General features: G+C 39.3%; 1 protein-coding gene across 3 annotated transcripts in view; it reads left to right on the forward strand.

Annotated features, from left to right (window-relative positions):
* Positions 1–19,228, forward strand: part of LOC139635156 (thyrotropin-releasing hormone-degrading ectoenzyme-like) — a 154,899-nt gene that overhangs the window by 93,966 nt on the left and 41,705 nt on the right. For all 3 annotated transcript variants that reach the window (XR_011694134.1, XM_071502203.1, XM_071502204.1), the window contains exons 6-9: positions 5,870–5,983; positions 13,042–13,179; positions 13,932–13,997; positions 18,869–18,934. Coding sequence is in view for 2 of the 3 variants with exons in the window: in XM_071502203.1 (XP_071358304.1) it covers positions 5,870–5,983; positions 13,042–13,179; positions 13,932–13,997; positions 18,869–18,934 (384 nt within the window). In the remaining variant the exon portion in view is untranslated. The remainder of the gene's footprint in view (positions 1–5,869; positions 5,984–13,041; positions 13,180–13,931; positions 13,998–18,868; positions 18,935–19,228) is intronic.

Here is a 19,228-nt window from a genome sequence, read left to right on the forward strand (position 1 = left end):
GTGCACCAAGCCTCTAAAGCCAGATCCAATTGGCAACAATCCTGTTAGACTGGATCCAGCTGGGTCCAAGTGTCCAGAACTCCACAGCCAGGCTCTTAGCTGAAACCCTGGGCCGAACTTGTTCTTACCACTTCTTGTGGTCCAGATGCAGCATGGTTCTCATCCTGTATCCAGCTTGTCCACATGTTACCAGTCTCTGATCCCGGCTCAAAATAATCCAGCTTCAGCTGAGTTCTTTTTCTGAGACCTGTTGTTGTCTAATTCTGCAGCACAGTCTCCAAAATCACGTTGCAAAACTTCCAAGTATTTGGCTGGTGGCCACTGTTGAATCCCCAACCTACAGCAAGTCACACAAAGATTAATTAAGAAGGAGGTTTGAGAGTTTGTTGCAATTGTTGTCAATAATGTTCATTTTGAATTCAGCTCGTTGGGGCTGAAGACACTGTGAAAGTTTTTACAGTTTCACAGATGTGTAGATGTAAACAGTGTTTGTGCCAAAAGACAAACAAGACTGGTTTCCTGTTGGATGTCATGAACCCGTGAGGAGCTCCATCCAAACAGCGAAAATCAGATTCAGTCCCTCTGCTGAAGTGAGGGATGAATATTTATCAGCATGGGTCAGACAGAGGGAGAAGAGGAAGAGGAGGATGATCAAAGGCACAGATCTGCTTTGTTCTGAGAGAGAGAGAGAGAGAAGGAAGAATGAAGGTGCTGAGAAAGAAAACAGCAGGGTTTGCCCACTCTTCTTTTAATTCAGTGCGTCACTGCATAATTAGTTTGAAATTGTATGTGTGACGCAAGTACCATTATCTTAAAAACGCCAGCAACTGTAATATAATGTCTAAAATAAAAAGGTAGTCCATTGTGCTGCTGTGTCACTGTAATACGGTTCCCCAAATGCTGTTTGTTGTCGCAGCAGAAAATTCCCCCTGAAGGTTCCCTGGAGCGAGACACTGTCGTGCCGCTGCTACAAATACTGATTTGCATTTAACAAGCCGCCACTTTACCTGCATTAAGTGGCTTTTGACCACTGGGAGTCGAAGCAAACAGGACGAAACAAAGCCTTGATAACTCTACACACAAACACACACCTCACAGTTTTCAGGTCTATCTGTGTCACCTTGAATTATTAAAACAGCAAGTGCTTTACTTGCTGTTTTCCCCGGGTTTTGCCTCTCAGGCTACAGACCCTGCCCCCTCATCGGCAGAGGTTGTTGGAGCTGTACGTAGCCAGGGAGAAAAGGTGTGTCTTCGCCAGTCAGGGATGAAAATAAACTGAATATCCACTGTCCGGTTTTCTGATTTCAGCAGAATATATTTAAATTTAACCGCTTTAATGTCATTACATATTTTTTGTCGGTAGCTGTAACAGATTGTAAGTACATTTATTTTGTTATTCAGTTCACATGGAAGTAATTACTCCCCAACTCTGTGTGTGTTTTAACCAGAGACCTCCCTCCATCTCTCTGACTCTTCATCGCTCTTCCCGACGTCGCACTTTTCTTTCCCAAGCCCCTTTCAGATCAACTCTGCATCATTTCCTATTTCGGCTTCTGCCCCTGTCTGGAGTTTACGGACCTGACCCACGATGCACTCGTGCAACCGTAACAACGGTGCAGCCGTAGCGACCTGAGAGAACTTCTCCAGCAGAAACGTCTGACCCACTGGAGGCTGTTTTATATTTTAATGAGACTGAAACAGGATGAGAGACGACAGGACAGCTAATGAAGACAAGTGTGTTGTAAAAACTACAGAAAGTCGTCATTTTTAATTATTACAGAAGCAGTGAGGATTAGTCATTTTCAATGAGTCTGTCACTATGAAACTGAAAATCTCTCCAGTGTAAAATTAATTATATTTTCTATTTGTCAGGAGGCTTGAACAAACTCTACCACTATGAAATGAAGGGTGTGATGAAAACTGAAAACTCACTGACCCATTTCTTACATTAACATCCAGCTGGTTAAAGGTTGAAATCCTTTCAAAGCAGCAGAACAAAAATCAAATGTAAACTGTCATGTTTAATGAAAGAGCAGCTCAGCAGCAGTTTCTGATAGAGAGGGGAAAAAAACAGAGTGGAGACCCAGGCTTTGATCAGACTGCTTAATAATTAATCACAAATCTTTACAGGAAAAATCTCACTAAATACATTTCCATCTCCATTCACTAGTTTTTAGGTTTGTTTCTTCTTCCTGAGAGCAAAATATCAACCGTACGAGAACCATCTGATCCCTGTGTCATCGTCAGGTACAGGAGGGTGTGACTGATCTTTTTAGTGCTGACCTGAGGTTATAACTGCGTGAAGCTGTTGAGAAATAAAATCCACCACATGCTGAAATCTTGCTGTATTTTACGTGTGGTTTTGAGGCCACAGAGCGTTGTTGTTGTTTCATTATTGCTGCTTAGCTAACATTAGCGTTATTTACCAGTCCTACAAAGAGCTTCAGCCATTGTCGCATTTACAATAAAAGAGGGTAAAATCCATCCAGTGAGCAGCGCTGCGTCTTCAGGGCAGACTGGACGCTCGTGTGTTGGAAAGTGACAAGACAGTCTGACAGAGCCAGAGCTAGCAGGTTAGCATGCTAGCTCCAGAAGAAGTGAATAAAACAGTGGCTGAATTTCTCCACCACTGGAGACAGCGAGACACAGACTGAAGTTTGATTCTGAACACACACGTTAGAAATCCTGGTTAGATTTCCTAGGAAAACAAAACATAGTTTAACTCGACTGAACTTAGTAAAGGTCGTTTTGCATGATAAGCATCTCTTTTATAGTTTTCTTCAGTGCAACAAAATAAATATCTTGAGATGCCAAGAAGAAGAAACAAGAAAAAAAGTAGACAGTTGTGTAGTTGTAGTTCAACACTACATCTACAGGTTTTCTGATTGATTAGTTGTCACTTTTCATCCTTCATGCTGGAAGTGTGCTTTTGTTTTCCATGAACTGCCCTGGTTTCCGGTGCGACTGCAGCTCAGCCTCAGGGAGTTGAACCAGCGCTTGTTGAGCCAGGCAGCAGCAGCTGAAGAGTCTGCCAGGTCCCACAGGGTGGTCGGTTTGAATCCCTGCCCAGACACAGACTCAGCGCTGCCAGAGAGGAAGCAGGAGAAGTTAGTTTGTGTGTCTGAGCAGATTCTTCTGCTCAGACACACAAACTAACTATTCTTCAGGCTTCATGTGGACTGTGTGCGTCCATACAGGTGAATGAGGGTGAAACCTGTAGGTTAACAGAGCAGTCAGAGATTCACAAGGCTAATCTGAATGAAATGCATTTTTCATTCCGGCTCATTCGATCTGTTTTGAGACTGAGGTTGGACAGAACAGGAGAGTGAGGGAAACATCAGCCACACATCACCTGTTCATCTGGGACTGACGGTGGTCATGAGCTGAGGTGTAGTGATCAAAAACACTGTGGATTTCCAGTGTAGCTCGTTACAATATTAGTTAGAATCAACCCAGAGCTTAAGGTGCTTATACTTAGTGGTAAAATATAAGGCAGCAGCAGTTCCCCACAGAATCACTTCCTCTTCAGTGATTTTCCCTGCAAAATAAAAGCAGCATGCAGTCATGCTTTATTTCAAGTTATCATGAGCTTTTCGTCTGAAAAGTTCTGACAGGAAGTTTCTGCTGCATGCTTGATAGATTTCTGAAATAGCAGACATGCAATAAGTGATATTAAAAAAAAACACACAGGTTCAGTAAATCAGCCAAACCATATGACCAGTAACAAAAAGAATTCCAGTTGCATTTTTATTAATCCATTTCTTAAATTAGCCTTTGATTATGTTCTGACCACCATCTAATGGAAACTTAGTTGCCAGCTGTATAACTTACCTGCAAAAGGTGGTGCAGTCAAAGAGCTTTTTTTAACTGTTTGTAACAAAAACAAACTGACTGAAAACATGTGAGCTAATATGAACTAAACGGACCTTCCCCCATGGGGACTGTTTTTTTATTTTGTGTTATTTTTTTCCCTTTTTCATCTATTTTTTTTGTTTGTTTCTTTTGTTAACTGTTGTGTATAATTCTTACTATTTTGCATTGCTAAAAAAATTTAAAAAGGAACAAAACCGTCTAAGCATCTATGCTGCAATTCTGATTTGAATGTTGAAATAAACATTAATTCTGCTGTTAAACCAACATGAGTTGAACCAGGCCTGAGACATGAAAACACTCCTCAGGATGAGCTGTGAGTCTGTGTGTTTGGTCCTTAACTTTATCAAATCAAAAAAAAAAAAGTCTCTTTCAACACTTGAATCTGTCCACAGATGAAACCACAGTCTGGCTGCAGTGATAGTTGCATGGGTTGTGTACACAGCAGTTTAACATGTTTACAATTTTAGCTTTTCTAGGTCAAAAATTTTACAGTTCATCTTCAAAAAGAAGTGTTTGCGCTGCATCTCCACCACCTGCCAGTGTTTGACTGATGCTACCTACGCTCTTTGAAGTGGGTTTCCTCACCCGTGCTGCTACATGTAGACACCAGCCTCTGATTTCCATTAGAGGTGGAAGCTCTCTGCTCCTCCTTCACTTTAAAAACAAATAAACCCCTGGTCATCTATTTTTTGAAGCACGGTTGTAGCGTCTGCTTTTCCCTGATGACTGCATCTGTTCGAGCTACAGGGGCCAGTGCTGTTGTTGGTCTGTTGTTGGTCTGAGTTGTGTGCTTCACGTGGATTCATTTGGGACTTCTGGGCATGTAATTAAATTTGACTTGTGTCAAGTGCAGGACAAAATGATCCAAACAGGACACACACACACACACTTAGATACACATGCACAGCCTTGCTTGCTCTGGACTTTACTGTGCTGACTTTGATCAGTTGAAGGACAATTTACTGCAGAAACACTGAACACTGCCAAATATGTAAAAACACACACACACACACACACACACACACACACACACACACATACACACACACACACACTGTGCAGAGGTATGAAAACCTGCCTCTCCTGCAGACGGAGGCTTTAATGAGGGTTTAAAGTGACTTTAGTGGTTAACTTTTTTTCTTCTTCAGCTGAAGGGGAAGGTTTAAAGGGAACCTTCAGCCTCAGAAACAAAAGCTGGCAGGGACACACATTCGTTCCCTAATGTTACGTCATTTTCATTCACGCTGTGTTGCCAGGAAACAGCCCGGGTCCACATGTATTACTCCTGTGACCGTACGTTTCGCTATCAGCAAAGTTCAGTCTACAGCCTGTTTTTTTTTTTTTTTTTAACGTGCTCTGCCTTTATTAAACCTGACTGTTGCCTTACCCTGAAGTGGCTCTGAGGCACCCTGGGAAAGACCCTTCGCCCAATCAGGTGGTAGCACGTGCTGTAAGCAAGAGCGAAACCCACTGCTCCCTTTGTCACACTTATGAGCAGCGTGGCTGGTCGCCCTCTGGTGTTGCTGATGAATAAATACTGCTTAGTCATGTCAGCTGAGCATTCGCTCTGCCGGCTGCTGTCAGGCAGGAGGTCTCACCAGGTCAGACCAGGTCAGACCAGGTCCCCCGTCTCCCTCCTCAGACGGATTTACCTCTCTGTCTCTTTTGGGTTTGTGTGTGACAGCAGACGGCAGTGACATCTTTGGTCTGAACTAAAATAAAACAACTATTTAATGCAATGAAAATTTCTACAGACACTCATGGTCCCCAGAGGATGAATCCTAATGATTTGACACTCCGACCTTTCACATAGTGCCTCCCTCAGGTTGATATTTATGGTTTTGAGTGAAATGTCGTCCTCAGTGTCAAACTCTGTCAAAACTGTGAACCACTTTGTTTTTAACTGTATGTACTTCGTCTGCAGGAGCTCATGAATGTTTTCAGATTTCTGACAGAAAAGTAAATTAACCCCTTGTTTTCTCTGTCTGCCCTGCAGTGGTTTGGTGATCTGGTGACTCCAGTCTGGTGGGAGGACGTCTGGTTAAAAGAAGGTTTTGCTCATTTCTTTGAGTACGTCGGCACTGACTTCCTCTTCCCAAAGTGGAACATGGTGAGTGATACATTTCAAACCATGTGTATGTCAGTCAACTGCATATGTCAGTCAGGACGTCATGATTTTAGTTTTATGCTCCATAAAATATTTAATCGTTTATATCATTTTTAATAAGTAAAGAAAATGAGACAAAGGCCCAGAACCATGAATTTTTTGTAAAAAAAAAAAAAAAAAAAAAAAAAAAAAGATTAAAGGTCCCCTAATAAACTTTCAGAGCTTTTAGCCACAGATGAATTTTTTAAGTGAAAGGAGCTGAAAAAGATCTCAAGTAAAACAGCCAACACGTCTAACAACTGTGATGCAGAATTCCTTTTATTCGATGATACAAATCTGATCTTTTATTTAAGACGAACAGGAAGTGAAGCTTTCCAGCATGTTCAAGTGCATTCAGATATCCTGAAGCTCTGTCTGTTCACTCATGAAATTTATTTTCTCTGTCCTCTGATGGTTTCAGGCAAGTCAAAAAATTTCAGCTCAAGGCTCCAGTCAGATATGAATTCGATTTTTTTTCCCAGAGTAAAACATTGAAAAATCTCCAGACACCAAATGCAACACAGGTAGAAAACTGAAAACCTGATGTCAAAAGAAAATCAGAGGTAACTGGATATTAAATCAAACTTTAAACCTGGTTCATTTTTTTTACTTTAAGTTCAGAAGGAGCTTCTATCTGGACTGTTTTCACTGGTGTTGGTTGGATTAATTCCCAATGGAAAGTGTTGACAGAGGGGTCTGAGGATTACCCAAAGAACTGGGACAGTTTCTGTGGAGCAGCACAAACAAGACACCATTCAGCTCCATTGTATTGAGGTGGAGGCAAAATAAGCTGAGACTGTCTGCGTTGTCAGATACGGCTACAGGGAAACAGAAAAATATGTTATCTTCAATAATTTGGTTGAACTAACAACTTAGCACAAACACACTGCAGCAGAATAGAACAGAAGTGATGTAAATTATTTCAGGTGCTAGAGAAGTAAAATACTTACAGGACATTTAATTAATGGACCAGTCTGGTTTTATTCTATATATCCCATATGCAAAAATAATGTATGTACATATATTAAATTTCCAAATATAAAATATATCTACATTTAAAATAAATAATAAAAGAAGAATAAAGAACAATAAAAAAATATACATGAAACCCATTAGAAATTGGAACAATCTAGCCTGTACAAATATGTATGTTCATGTATTTATGCTTATATCATAGTCATATATTATGTGAATACATATATGTCCCAAACGCTGTCAATATATGTTGACATTATATAGAGTATGGTCCAAAAGTCTGAGCCCACTTTGCCTTTAATTTTGCTTTATTAAAATGAATGAGAAGTAAATAGGAAAAAACACGTATAAACATAATTATTCTTTTTATGTTGGTTTAATAAACATACATACGTACATATAAATCAATATATGTTATTAACATATATGGTCACAACATGTTATATTAAATCAAAATTCATTATATAGATATTTTTAATCTATGACTATATACCAATTTTTCCATGGGTATTTAATATATGTTATAAACTTATATTTCGATATATATGCAGAGGATGTATATATGTGATAATAATAAACCCTCTTATAGACGACATACAGGTGACATATATGGCGACATCACTCTCCAGGCTTATCAAAAAAGGCTCTGTGGCTCTTTAGCAACATACATTCATCAGGGGTTTTTTATGCATTAATAAATATAAAAATGTACATTAATACAAAATATCATCAGTCATAAAAAGGTCATCTACGCCTACCAAGAGCCTCTTGGTGAGAAATATTTTATTATTATTTTAGCCATTCTGGATAAATTCATTACCTACAGCACCGTGTTTTGTTAACGACTACGATGACAAAGCGTTCTGAATTTGCTATAGCTCTAATTGACACCTGTGACTGACTTCTTCTCCAGAGTAACCAGCAGCTGAGGATTATGGGTATCATAGTATTTAGAGCTGGTCACTGCACCAAACAAAAAAAAACAGAACAGAAATGATAAACGTAAATTTACAGCATCAATAAAATATTCAAGAGACTTTTTCTGTATCGAGGAACAGTGAGGTTGTCCAAAGAAAACCATGTATCTTCAAATTTTTAGACAGACTCAAGGATTAAAAGAACATTTATTGATCTCCTGGGATAAATAAATAACTCAGAAACCACTTGGATTTTTGAAAATTGTCACAAAGCTTAAAGTTTAAAAGAGGACTGCTCATGAAAAACTGACATTTGGGAGATGTGGGGTTTTCACAAGACAAAATAGAAATGTTCAGTGAAGAAAAATAACTTCCAGAACCAGCAGCTGTTTTCACCATTTGGTAACTTTATTTTAAAAGTTCTCATTGGAACCTAATGGGAACGTTTGAAACAAATATTCCCAGTTGCAGATCTGTTTCTACCAACCCTCCGTATTTCTCTGTATTGCATAAAACGTTACATAACTTATTATTATTGCATTTGGATGAACAGTTTGTGTATGAGAGGAAAGTTAAAACTGGCTTTTGAGGAGGAGGAAGTCCTGACTGCGAGGTCTCCTCCTGAACTCTTCCTCTTTCCTCCACCTGCATGGATCAATATCTGATTCCTCCTTTTCTAAAAGTGTTTTTCTGCAGCTCAGCAGATAATATTCAGCCCGGATCCGCAGCCGGGGAAAATCCTGTTTTATTTCATTCTACTCAGGCTGGCAAACAAAGCGATGCAAGAGACCGAGTCGGCTCAAAACACAGTGAAATTAGAAATGAATTCATCCTCAGATTTGCTGAAAACCTCCCAGACCTGCGATTCCTTAGACTCCCCCTGAAACTCGTTGAAAACTTCTCTGAAACAGTGAACACTGCAGAACTTTAAATTACAGCACAGCCTCACTCCATCCTGCTCTGTTTCTGCCGATGCACGTCGTGATTTACTTCCAATAGAGAATGTGTTTACACCAAAACACCTTATCTCCAGTATGCACACACACACACACACACACACACTGGTCTTCTGAGCGACATGGCATTTTTAAATCCCTGTTACTGTGTTCTGCACGACTGGACGCTTTAATAGAAACAAAGTGTTTCTCCAATAACAAGCACAATGATGATAAAGCAGTCTTTTCCTGATAGAGCAATTTGTTTATGATACAGGTTTTTATTTAAAAAGTCATTTCCATCAGCAACGAGTTGCAGCGCTGCCGGGGGAAGAGGAAAACACAAAACAACAATGAAACAAATAAAAATATGACAAGGAAGGAAAAACCTTGTAGACTGTTTCTGCATTACAACTTATGACTTTGCCAATCAGGTTTTATTATATTATCCCTAAACTGGGGTTTAGGTGCTTTGAAATCAGCTTAGAGCTAATGTTTAAAGTCAAGACAAGTGACCTATCAGCTTCATACAGACATAAAGAACCAGCTGTAGTTTACAGCCACACTTATTAAAGTCAGAATAAAATGTTAAAATGTGAAAAAAGGTTCATCAATTACAGCCAGAAAGAACTTCTGACAGAAACGGCAGTTTGCTTGAATCTCGTCGTCTCTGACTGTGGTCCAGCAGGATCAAAGTCTTTCCTTAATCAAAAGTGCTTAAAAGTTAATGTAACCTCTCCAGGGTTCTGCCAAACCAATTTATATCTTTAGGAAAATTACACTGTGGTAGTGTGATACCAACCTGCCTCTCTTATGTTATCAAAGGCCACATTTAGTGTATGTTTCTTTTCCTTCATTCTATTTATACAACTTTCAAAACTAGATTTTTTTTTCTGCAGCCAAGAATATAAACTGTTCCACAGTTGGACCTGCCATTGGGAGAATCGGGGAAGAGCTGCCACATTACTGGAGGGGTTTTAATTTAATTGTATTAATGCGTAATGTAAAACTTTAACAGGGAAAACAGGAGCGAAAACAAAATACCAGTATGACCAATTACACATATCAAGCAGAGGCCTGCCTCAAATAAAGGCCTGTTACCTTCTGCAGTTCAGTTAAATAAAGCCCACAGTCACTATTTGAGGAAATACAGTAGATTATGCTGATCTGCTGCAAACATCCCATGATGATGTAACAGAAAATGTTTGCGCCAAATCAACAGCCAATGGATAAAGTCCAACACACAGCCAACAAATGGTGGAACTTCATCATTCAACTCCAAAAACACCCAAAAACAGTCATCACTGACCGGTAGTGAGTGTTTTTCAAGACTTCAACAAGCAGCACAAATATGAGATTCATGTTTGATTAAAAGTTTTCAAATAGTATTTTACATGAGAAAAGACTTCATGGGTGAAGATTGAGTGGTGGGTTTATCAGTTGGACATATAGTTAACTGCCCCATGTCCATTAAACAACAGTTTCGAGCCACTTTCTGGAGCTTTTAGCTTGGACATCCTGGGGCTACGCATTGAATGAGACAGTCTTATCTGTTTATCTGTGCTGAATTAAAAAAAAACACAGGTCAGAGGTAAATGTCCAGCCGCACATATGATATATATGGATGTGAAATGAATGGACCTCCAATCAAAAATATGAAATATTCATCTTCTTCTTAGAAATGCACATTTCCCCAATGAGAAAAGAGGCTGTACTAATTACCCTCCACTTTCAAAAGTGTGTTTGCAGTCAGATTAGCTCATGGCTGGTTGCACCTGAGGGTTAGATGGTAATAAATACAATCATGTATCCTGGTATATGTCTTTTATGTGACAAATCGCAATGTAAATTATGACATATCACGTAATCTGAGAGCAGTTCATTGAAAAAAATAAGATGCTGTTTTTGGCAAATCCAGTATATTTGACACCTGACAAATCAACAGCAAACTGATGAAAAAAATTATCCTATTTTTCTCCATTGTATTATGTCACTGTCTTATGAAAACCCTGAACCCTGAATATCACTTTTTCATGAGCTAAAAAAAGCTGCTTTAAGCTTTTTGACATTTTTAAACAATCCAGGTGGTTTTCGATTGATTTATTTATTCCATTTCTCCCAGGAGATAGGACAATTAATGCTTAGTTTATATGACCCTGAAATGAGGCTGTAGATGGAAGGAGGAGAACAGGAGGAAAAGAGGAGCGAGAGTGAAGCAGGACGGAGGGAGGAGATGAGCAGACGTTTAAAAGTTCAGCAGCTGCTCCTGAACACAATCCTGTCCCTCCATCTGTGTGTGTGTGTGTTTGTGGGTACACTGACTGTTGGCCTATTAGCCAATCCTCCACATGTGGGTCCATCTGGTTTATAATGACCATATGGTCCAGGTGGACCCCCCCCCTCCCCCCCCCCCCCAGTCTCTCTCTGCAGGTGATTTAAAGTCTTTGTTAATTAGAGCTGATGTCTCATTTAGTCTGATTTTTAGTTTCTCTCACTGAGTAATTTCAGTTCCATCCAAATGTGCCATTTAACTAATTCACTAATTGTATAATTTGTGGTGAAGTCCCCTGATTCAGCCTATTTGTGTGTGTGTGTGTGTGTGTGTGTGTGTGTGTGTGTGTGTTCGTGTGTGTGTTTCTGTTGACTCAATGATGAAAACAGTAGTTTATCTTTACCCAGGTATTAACCAGATCCTTTGAGGGATCAGTCTAGCTCTTGTATAAATAAACTGTTTATCTGACACACAGTTGAATTCATTTGCACCTGAGATTAAAACTCCCATTACTCCCACACCAGGTATTAGACAGGTACATTACTATTGATGATGAGGAGCAACAAAATGTAAAACCTAAGTCTGAGTCAGCAGCAGTCAGCAGTTTTCAGTAGTTCAGACTAAAACAGAATCACATCTACCAAGAAATAGTCTGATCCCATTCTGTAAAATCATAATATCTCTGTTGATTTTGATGTTCCTTAAGAAGTTATTATCTTGAGAAATTTTTGTTTAACTAGATGTAGATTCATTAAAACTATATCTACTTAATAAACACCTTTAATCCGTGTATTACACAGAGCCACATTAGGCCAGGAATTAGCCATATCCCAGCAGATACTGTTAATTTTTTTTCAAAAAGGTTCCTGTTCATTCAGGTCATTAACGACTAAAACTTAATAAGCCACCAATTCCATTGCTTAACAAGATGGAGGTTCATTAAAACTAAATCTCCATAGTCAACACTGTAATCCATGAATTAAACAGAGCCACACTTCTCCGGATTTAGCCTGATCCCTGGGGTAATTTAGACAGAGCTCGTTACAGCTCAACATGTTTGCAGATGTCTATTAAAACTCTGAAACCAGAAGAGCAGAGGAGGAGAAGAAAGAATGGGAGTAATGGAAACGAGAGGAAGAAAGAAAACAGAGAGAAAAAACATGGAATGGATGAAATAAGGAAAACAGTGAGGGAAGGAAATAAGGCGATGGAACAAGGAGATAAAATGAGAGGAATGAATCAGGCAAAATAGAGATGAAACTGATGAAAGAATGGATAAATGAAGAGTGGAAAGAAGATGAGAAAGCAGTGAGAGAAATTACAATGAGAGTAAATGGACAGCAAAGAATTATAGTAATTAAAGATTAACCAGACAAATAACAACTAAAATTTATTTACTGATCCAACTTTTCAACTAAATGAGAATTTGTTTATTGACTTTATTTTCCAAACTTGATTCTTCAACTGGATTCTGTTGAAAGCTGAACCAGAAGAAAACAAACTCTGGATTACAAAAATCACTCACTTACATTATGAGGACCCAACCCAATGTACGTACATTATTGGGACCTGAGAAACTGTATGTACATTATGGGGACCTGACTCCATGTACATACATTATGGGGACCTGAGCCCATTACCTTGCATTATGGGGACCCAACCCCATCTACTTATATTATGGGGACATAACCCCATGCACCTACATTATGGAGACCCATATACTTATGTTATGGGCATCTGACCCTATATGGGCACAAAAACTTATTTCTATCTTTGTGAAAACATGGTTCTATGGTTAGAATAAGGTTCAAGACTGCTGGAGGGTTGGTTGTACATGTACTGGTGAAGGGTCATGGTCAGCCCTCAGGGAATGAACATCAGTACAGTGTCTCCATAAGTGACCAAAATCAATTGTGTTTTTAGGAGAAGCAACGCTTTCTGACTGATGTCCTCCATGAGGTGATGTTATTGGATGGCCTAAGCTCCTCCCACCCAATCTCCCAGGAGGTGGAACAAGCTACGGACATTGACCGAGTCTTTGACTGGATTGCTTACAAAAAGGTAAGTGCCTGTTCATTAAAAAGAAAAAATACTGTGAATTTAATTCACCCTCATGAATTTAATAATCTCACTGAAATATGGTGCTGGCTGCCTGAGAACTAGTTGGCGATCTTCTGTGGCTGCAGGATACATGTTTGTATTGAACCTGGACACTAGTTTCCCCAACCCTTCAAAAGTAGAAACTCAGGGGCTCCGTTGTTATAGATATTATGACTCAGGCTGAGATGTAGTCATCCTTCAGACGGAGCCACCCCAGTGCTCTTGGGTTTCAATCCAACTGTGTCTGTAGTTCCATTTCAAGCATTTTTGTTTGTTTGTTTGTTTGTTTGTTTTTGTTTGTTTTTTCCACAAACCTCAAACAGATTGATGAGTCAAAACAACTCACAACAAGATAATTGGCCGGAAGTCTTAAAAACTTTTATCTTTATCTGTCTTTATCCCTTAAATTAGCTTTTCTAACAAAAACAAAATGGTTCTAGCCAGCAGCAATGACCAGCCAAGCCCAGCTAGCTCAGTTGCTGGGCTGGCAACAGTTGCTCAGTTGCTCAGTGTGAATTCACTGGCAGGAATTCACACGTCAAGTTCACCAGACTTTAACTGTACTGGAAAACTCTGATCTACTTTGTCTCTGCAAGTTAATCCATTAATCACAGCAATTGTAATGAAATGAGTCAATTTGTGTCGTGGTATCAGTTGAGAGGATGTTTGGATGCTGTTGCATTTAAAAGTGTGTTTCTCTGCCCTGTCTGCAGGGGGCAGCACTGATCCGGATGCTGGCTAACGTGATGGGACAGCCGCTGTTCCAGAAAGGTCTAAATGTAAGTACACATTGTCAGGCAGGTCTATTTGTGTATGCAGAGGTTTACATATCTCAGGACAACAGGAGCAGCTGGCTTTTGGCTTTAAAATTTGTCCCCAACACAATATGGAAGGAGTCAGACTGAGGCTGTTTGGCTAAACCCTGACTGGAACGCACTGAGCATACAGATGAGCAGCAGATAAGTGGATTTGACTGCAGGGTCAGTTTGAGAGGAAGTTTTGCTTTTTTTTCTTTGCTGTAAAACCATGTCAGTGGTTATAACCCTAAAATTCAATGCAACTGACCCGAATTCAACTTGAGTAAAGCTGCAGTTTCTGTAAAAAGAACCAAATGCAAACTTTTTAGAGCCATTTTTTAGCCTACAGAGGATAAATTTGTAATATTAAAATGATTGATTTTGCGTATCTAGGACAGTTGCCAACTTTCACAGCCTTCTCCACACTGCCAGAAAAAAATCTATAAAATTCTGCTCTTGCCCAAAAAGAAATACCAAGTAACTACATCTGTGTGTGTGTGTGCAGTGTGACAGCGGCCAAACATGCAATAATAAAACCTCAGTTTAATGAAGTATCATGAGTTTCTGTTTGTTTTTACTGCCCTTACAGTTTGCTTAGGGACAAGTTCAAAGACGAGTTAAATAAATTGATCAGTAGTGGCGCAGGGCGGCGCTGGCTGTTGTACAAAGTGATGAAACATGGATCAGAGCAAGGGACAAAAACTCTTTCATGCAACTCCCAGCAATGTATTTTAGCAGCTCCATGATAATTGAATATTGAAAGTGTTTCAAGAATTACTTCAGAACAGTCATGAATTAGTTTTATTGACTTTACCCACTTAAAGTAAACACACAGTTGCGAGTCTCAGTCCACAGAGAAATGCACACAGCCGGTATTCAGAAACTGAGCCTTAAAACCAGCCGTCAGCATTTCTGGAACTTTGTGATGTCACAACAAATCAGTCACTGCTCCCCCAGTCACAACCCACGCCCACCTGGACCCACCATCCAACCTTGCAGGATATGGTTTCTTTGAGTGTTTTCCTGAAATCCTGCTATATTTTCACTCAGAAAACAGTCAGCCAATCAGAGGAGAGGCTCCGGGTCTCTCTTCTGATTGACTCATTGACCTGTTGTTGCTAATCCCATCAATGGGATTAACAAGGAGATGTAAAACTACTTTAAGATGGTTTGTGGTTCTTCAAACCACAGATATATCTTCTGATGGAGATCAACACTTCAAATAAAACAGTAAAATTATAAGATATGGACCTTTAAGAGATTATTTTCCAGCAACAAAACACTTTTTATCCATAAAACTGGGGGAGTTCAGTTTTCAGTGACAGTGAAAATGATGTCATAAGATGTAAGGTGAAAGTGGGTTAAATACAATAGTTTTATTCTGAATACAGTTGTGGAAATACGTATGAATGCACCGCTCATACACACACAGAATTAAGCACAGTGTGTCCCAGTTTTCCTGCAGGAACTCTCAGTGACCTGGAACACACTGGATTCTATATAAAAACACTGCTGATCCAGCAGCAGATCAGAGTATATTGTGTGTGTGTGTGTGTGTGTGTGTGTGTGTGTGTGTGTGTGTGTGTATAATGGGTACATATACAACATGCTTAACATTACGCCATACTTCTTTCTTAATAAGAACAGTCCTCAGCTGCATAAAAAATGTTTTCCTCATTAGTTTTTCTTCATATAAAATACACCTTCACAAATGTGAACTCGTTCCCAGTGCAGTTTTACGCTCTAATCAGATGTTTGGTGAAAATATAGAACAAACCGTTCAAACCAACTGCAAAGACACACGGAGGAGTCTCATTCTGACAATTTGTGGTGTGACAGGTGCCTCAGCCCAAAAAATTTAGCTTTTCGACTCCATAAAAGTTTTCTCACTTCTCTGGCAATTTGCAATTTTATATGGTTGTGACAGAGAAGTTTTAAAATGGCTCAGATTCTGTTCAGCAATTAAAGGCCTTGCATGGATTAAAGAATGTGTTAAACTCAGTTTATATTGGTCTTATTTCCAAAGCTGCAAATAAGCTCTTGACATTTAGTAGATATGGATTCATCATTTACAAGCTGACCAATCACCAACCACTCCCACTCTGATGACACGAGTGTGAAAGATTCCCATGTTTACAATATGCAAACATACGCATCATCAGACAACTCGCATGACTGAAAAGTTGGTCATGTAATATTGTTAAAACACGCAATTTATTAGCAGAAGTAACCACCCACTCTATTGGCTAAGCACAGATCAACTCACAAGGTGGCGTCATAAGCCACATCTCCACTCCCTCACTTTCACTCGCCCACCCACTCACTCTGCAGGTTAGCCTACACACTGCAGCTAAAACATCAGTGGTGCCTCAATCAAGTTTGTTTAAACTGTCTGACCCTCCCACAGAAACTCAGCCTATTGGTTATCCAGTTTCAATGTAGAAACCTGATCAAATTCTCACTGGTTTGTAAAAATGGAGGAATAAACAACTTCTCATTTTCACAGCTTTTATTTTACAAGTTTATAAAAACACAAAACACAATCACAATCAATTTTCATGATATGGGGCCTTTAAGTATATAAATATAATATGTATCTGTCAGGTCTCTGACAGTTAAATGCATTAATGAAACGGTTCAGTAAGAAACTATCATAATATTGAAAATGATTTTGTTGCCATCATTATGAAAAGCCTGACAACCAGTTTCATTATTATGAGTTGTTTCTTGGTTGATATCAATCTAAATAATGTCCACGTGTATTTTAAAGCTCTGAGGAACCAGCTCATTAAAAAAATAAGATAAAATTAGTAACTGACAGTTTCCTCTTGAGGAACCTGGATGTGTTTGCTGTGTTGATGGAGGATGAAGGTCGAGTTTCACATCATCCTCCGATGTGGGAAGAACAGTTGTCACTGTCGTGCTCCAAACCTGAAACCTCTCACATTAACTCACACGGCTGCTGATAACAGCTTCCTCTTGATGAAATTATTATCACTCACTGCATCTTTTTCTCACTGGATGTTTGTTATCACCCAGAACAGTTTGGTTTAGGTGGATCGTGCTGTTAAAGTGTTTGGATTGGAATCTGGATCAGACTCTGTGAGTGTGTATATGCGTCTGTGTGGTGTTTTATCTCTGTTCATGTCAGCTTTAGTGGAGGTGACAGATTCTAAGTTATCAAAGCCACACACACACACACACACACACACACACAGACACAGACACACTCTTTGTTGTTATCATGTGTGTCATCTTGTTCCAATAAAGAGCTTCTTCTTGCCTTATCAACTTCAATACACATGATGACAACTGACTGACACACACACACACACACACACACACACACAGGACAGAGAAAGCTCCTCTCTCACTGAGAAGCAGATTAGAGCTCTGTCTCTGCAGGTGTTCTGTGTTATCTCGTACCACTTTCCTGCCTTTTTCTTGTTTTCTTACAAACTGAAACCTCCACCGGCCGCCCTCCGCTCTCACACTCCCCGACTCTCTGTGGCGGGAATGAGTTTTTCCTCCTGATACTGGAAAACAGACAGAGATCAAACCAGGCACAACTGTCACCGTCGAAATTACAGGTTCTGAGCGGAGCCGCCACACCACTAAGCCCCTTTTGAACTGGGAGATTCTCGCTGGGAGCTTTTTGAGTCTTCACTTTGTTCATTACTTTAGAAAATGTAACTTGGAGTTTAGAAGCTGGAGCCGGGATCCAGTCTAAAGCCCTTCAGAGTCAACACTGGAGCTAAGCTCAGCCCTGCTGCTCATTGTGTCGCTGAGACTCCATCTTCTGGATGTTTGAATTTAAACAACAGTTACTTAGTGTTTCTTTACAGGTTTTCCATTCATTGTTGTTTCTGGGATTTACAGCTGAACTCAGTGATAGTTGGAACTTCATGGGGACACAGGAGCTTTTCACCTGGACAATCAAGTCTCCTACAAATTATGTTCATATGCAACAAATTTGCACTCATTAATATGTTAATATGAGAGTAAATATAATAATCAATCAGAGCTTTGATAGCACAACATCATTAGCCTTCACAGCTGGATGCACAGCTGCATCCAAGAAAAACAGTCCCTTATGCAAATGTGTATATATATATATATATATATATATATATATATAATTTCTATATATGACATATATGTACATATAATATAAAAACATAGATTTAAAAATTACATATCAATTAAATATACAAATTGGAACAATTTCATATATTGACATATATGTTTAGCCCATACAAATATGTATATTTATGTATGTATGCTTGTATCATTGTAATATGTTACATAAATTAATGGACATTCCTGTCAGTATATGTTGATATTACCACTTACCCAAAATAAGAAGATAGATGTATTTAAAATTAATGAGAAATTAGTAAGAAAAACATAAATAAGAATATAGAATTTTAATATTTTTGTTGGTTTAATAAACTTGCATATATACAGTATATTAAATATATATATTGTTAACATATATGCTTGTTAATCATACAAAAATTCAATATTATGTTAATGAGCTGGCAAGCTAATACTACTGGTTTAACCTTTTCCTGCTGCCTCTGTCAGATCTAAATACTGCTGCTAATAACATTTATATATGTGAAGCTACAACATTGACATTTTTCATTAATAAAAATTTGATCTCAGATTCATTTGGCTTCTTCTAAAATATAAATGGTCATGAAACTGGACACCATTCAGGCGCAATGCATGATGGTAGTTGGTGAGGAAAGTCAAGATATGTTGGCCACACAGCTCCAGCTCCCTTTAATAGCCTGCCTGGTGATGTCATTTCCTGTCACATGGTGTAAGGTGTTCTCTGCTGTTTTCAGGATTACCTGCTGAGCCACATGTACGGCAACGCAGCCCGAGACGACCTGTGGAGCAAACTGTCTCAGGTAATTAAACACCTTAACCTTAAACCTGTAACTCCTCCACGTTCGGCTCCTCAGGGAGAGAACAGCCCACTGACTGAGGCTGTTGATTATTTGACGAAGCGGTCTCTAACGAAGACCGGAGAGACGCTCGTTAAGACCGACTTGATGAGACACAGACAGGGAAAGTCTTGTTGCCGTGGTAACACGACTGACAGGTGGAGGCGAGCCTTGTTTGCTTGTTTGTCCTACACACAAGGAGCTCCTTCTTTAATTAGATTCATCCTCGTTAGTGCCGTTCATTACACTGAGACTGCT

This window comes from Trachinotus anak, unplaced genomic scaffold (genome assembly GCF_046630095.1).
Source record: "Trachinotus anak isolate AG129_WGS33_773 ecotype Australia unplaced genomic scaffold, CSIRO_AGI_Tana_v1 ptg000018l, whole genome shotgun sequence".
Lineage (NCBI taxonomy): Eukaryota > Metazoa > Chordata > Actinopteri > Carangiformes > Carangidae > Trachinotus > Trachinotus anak.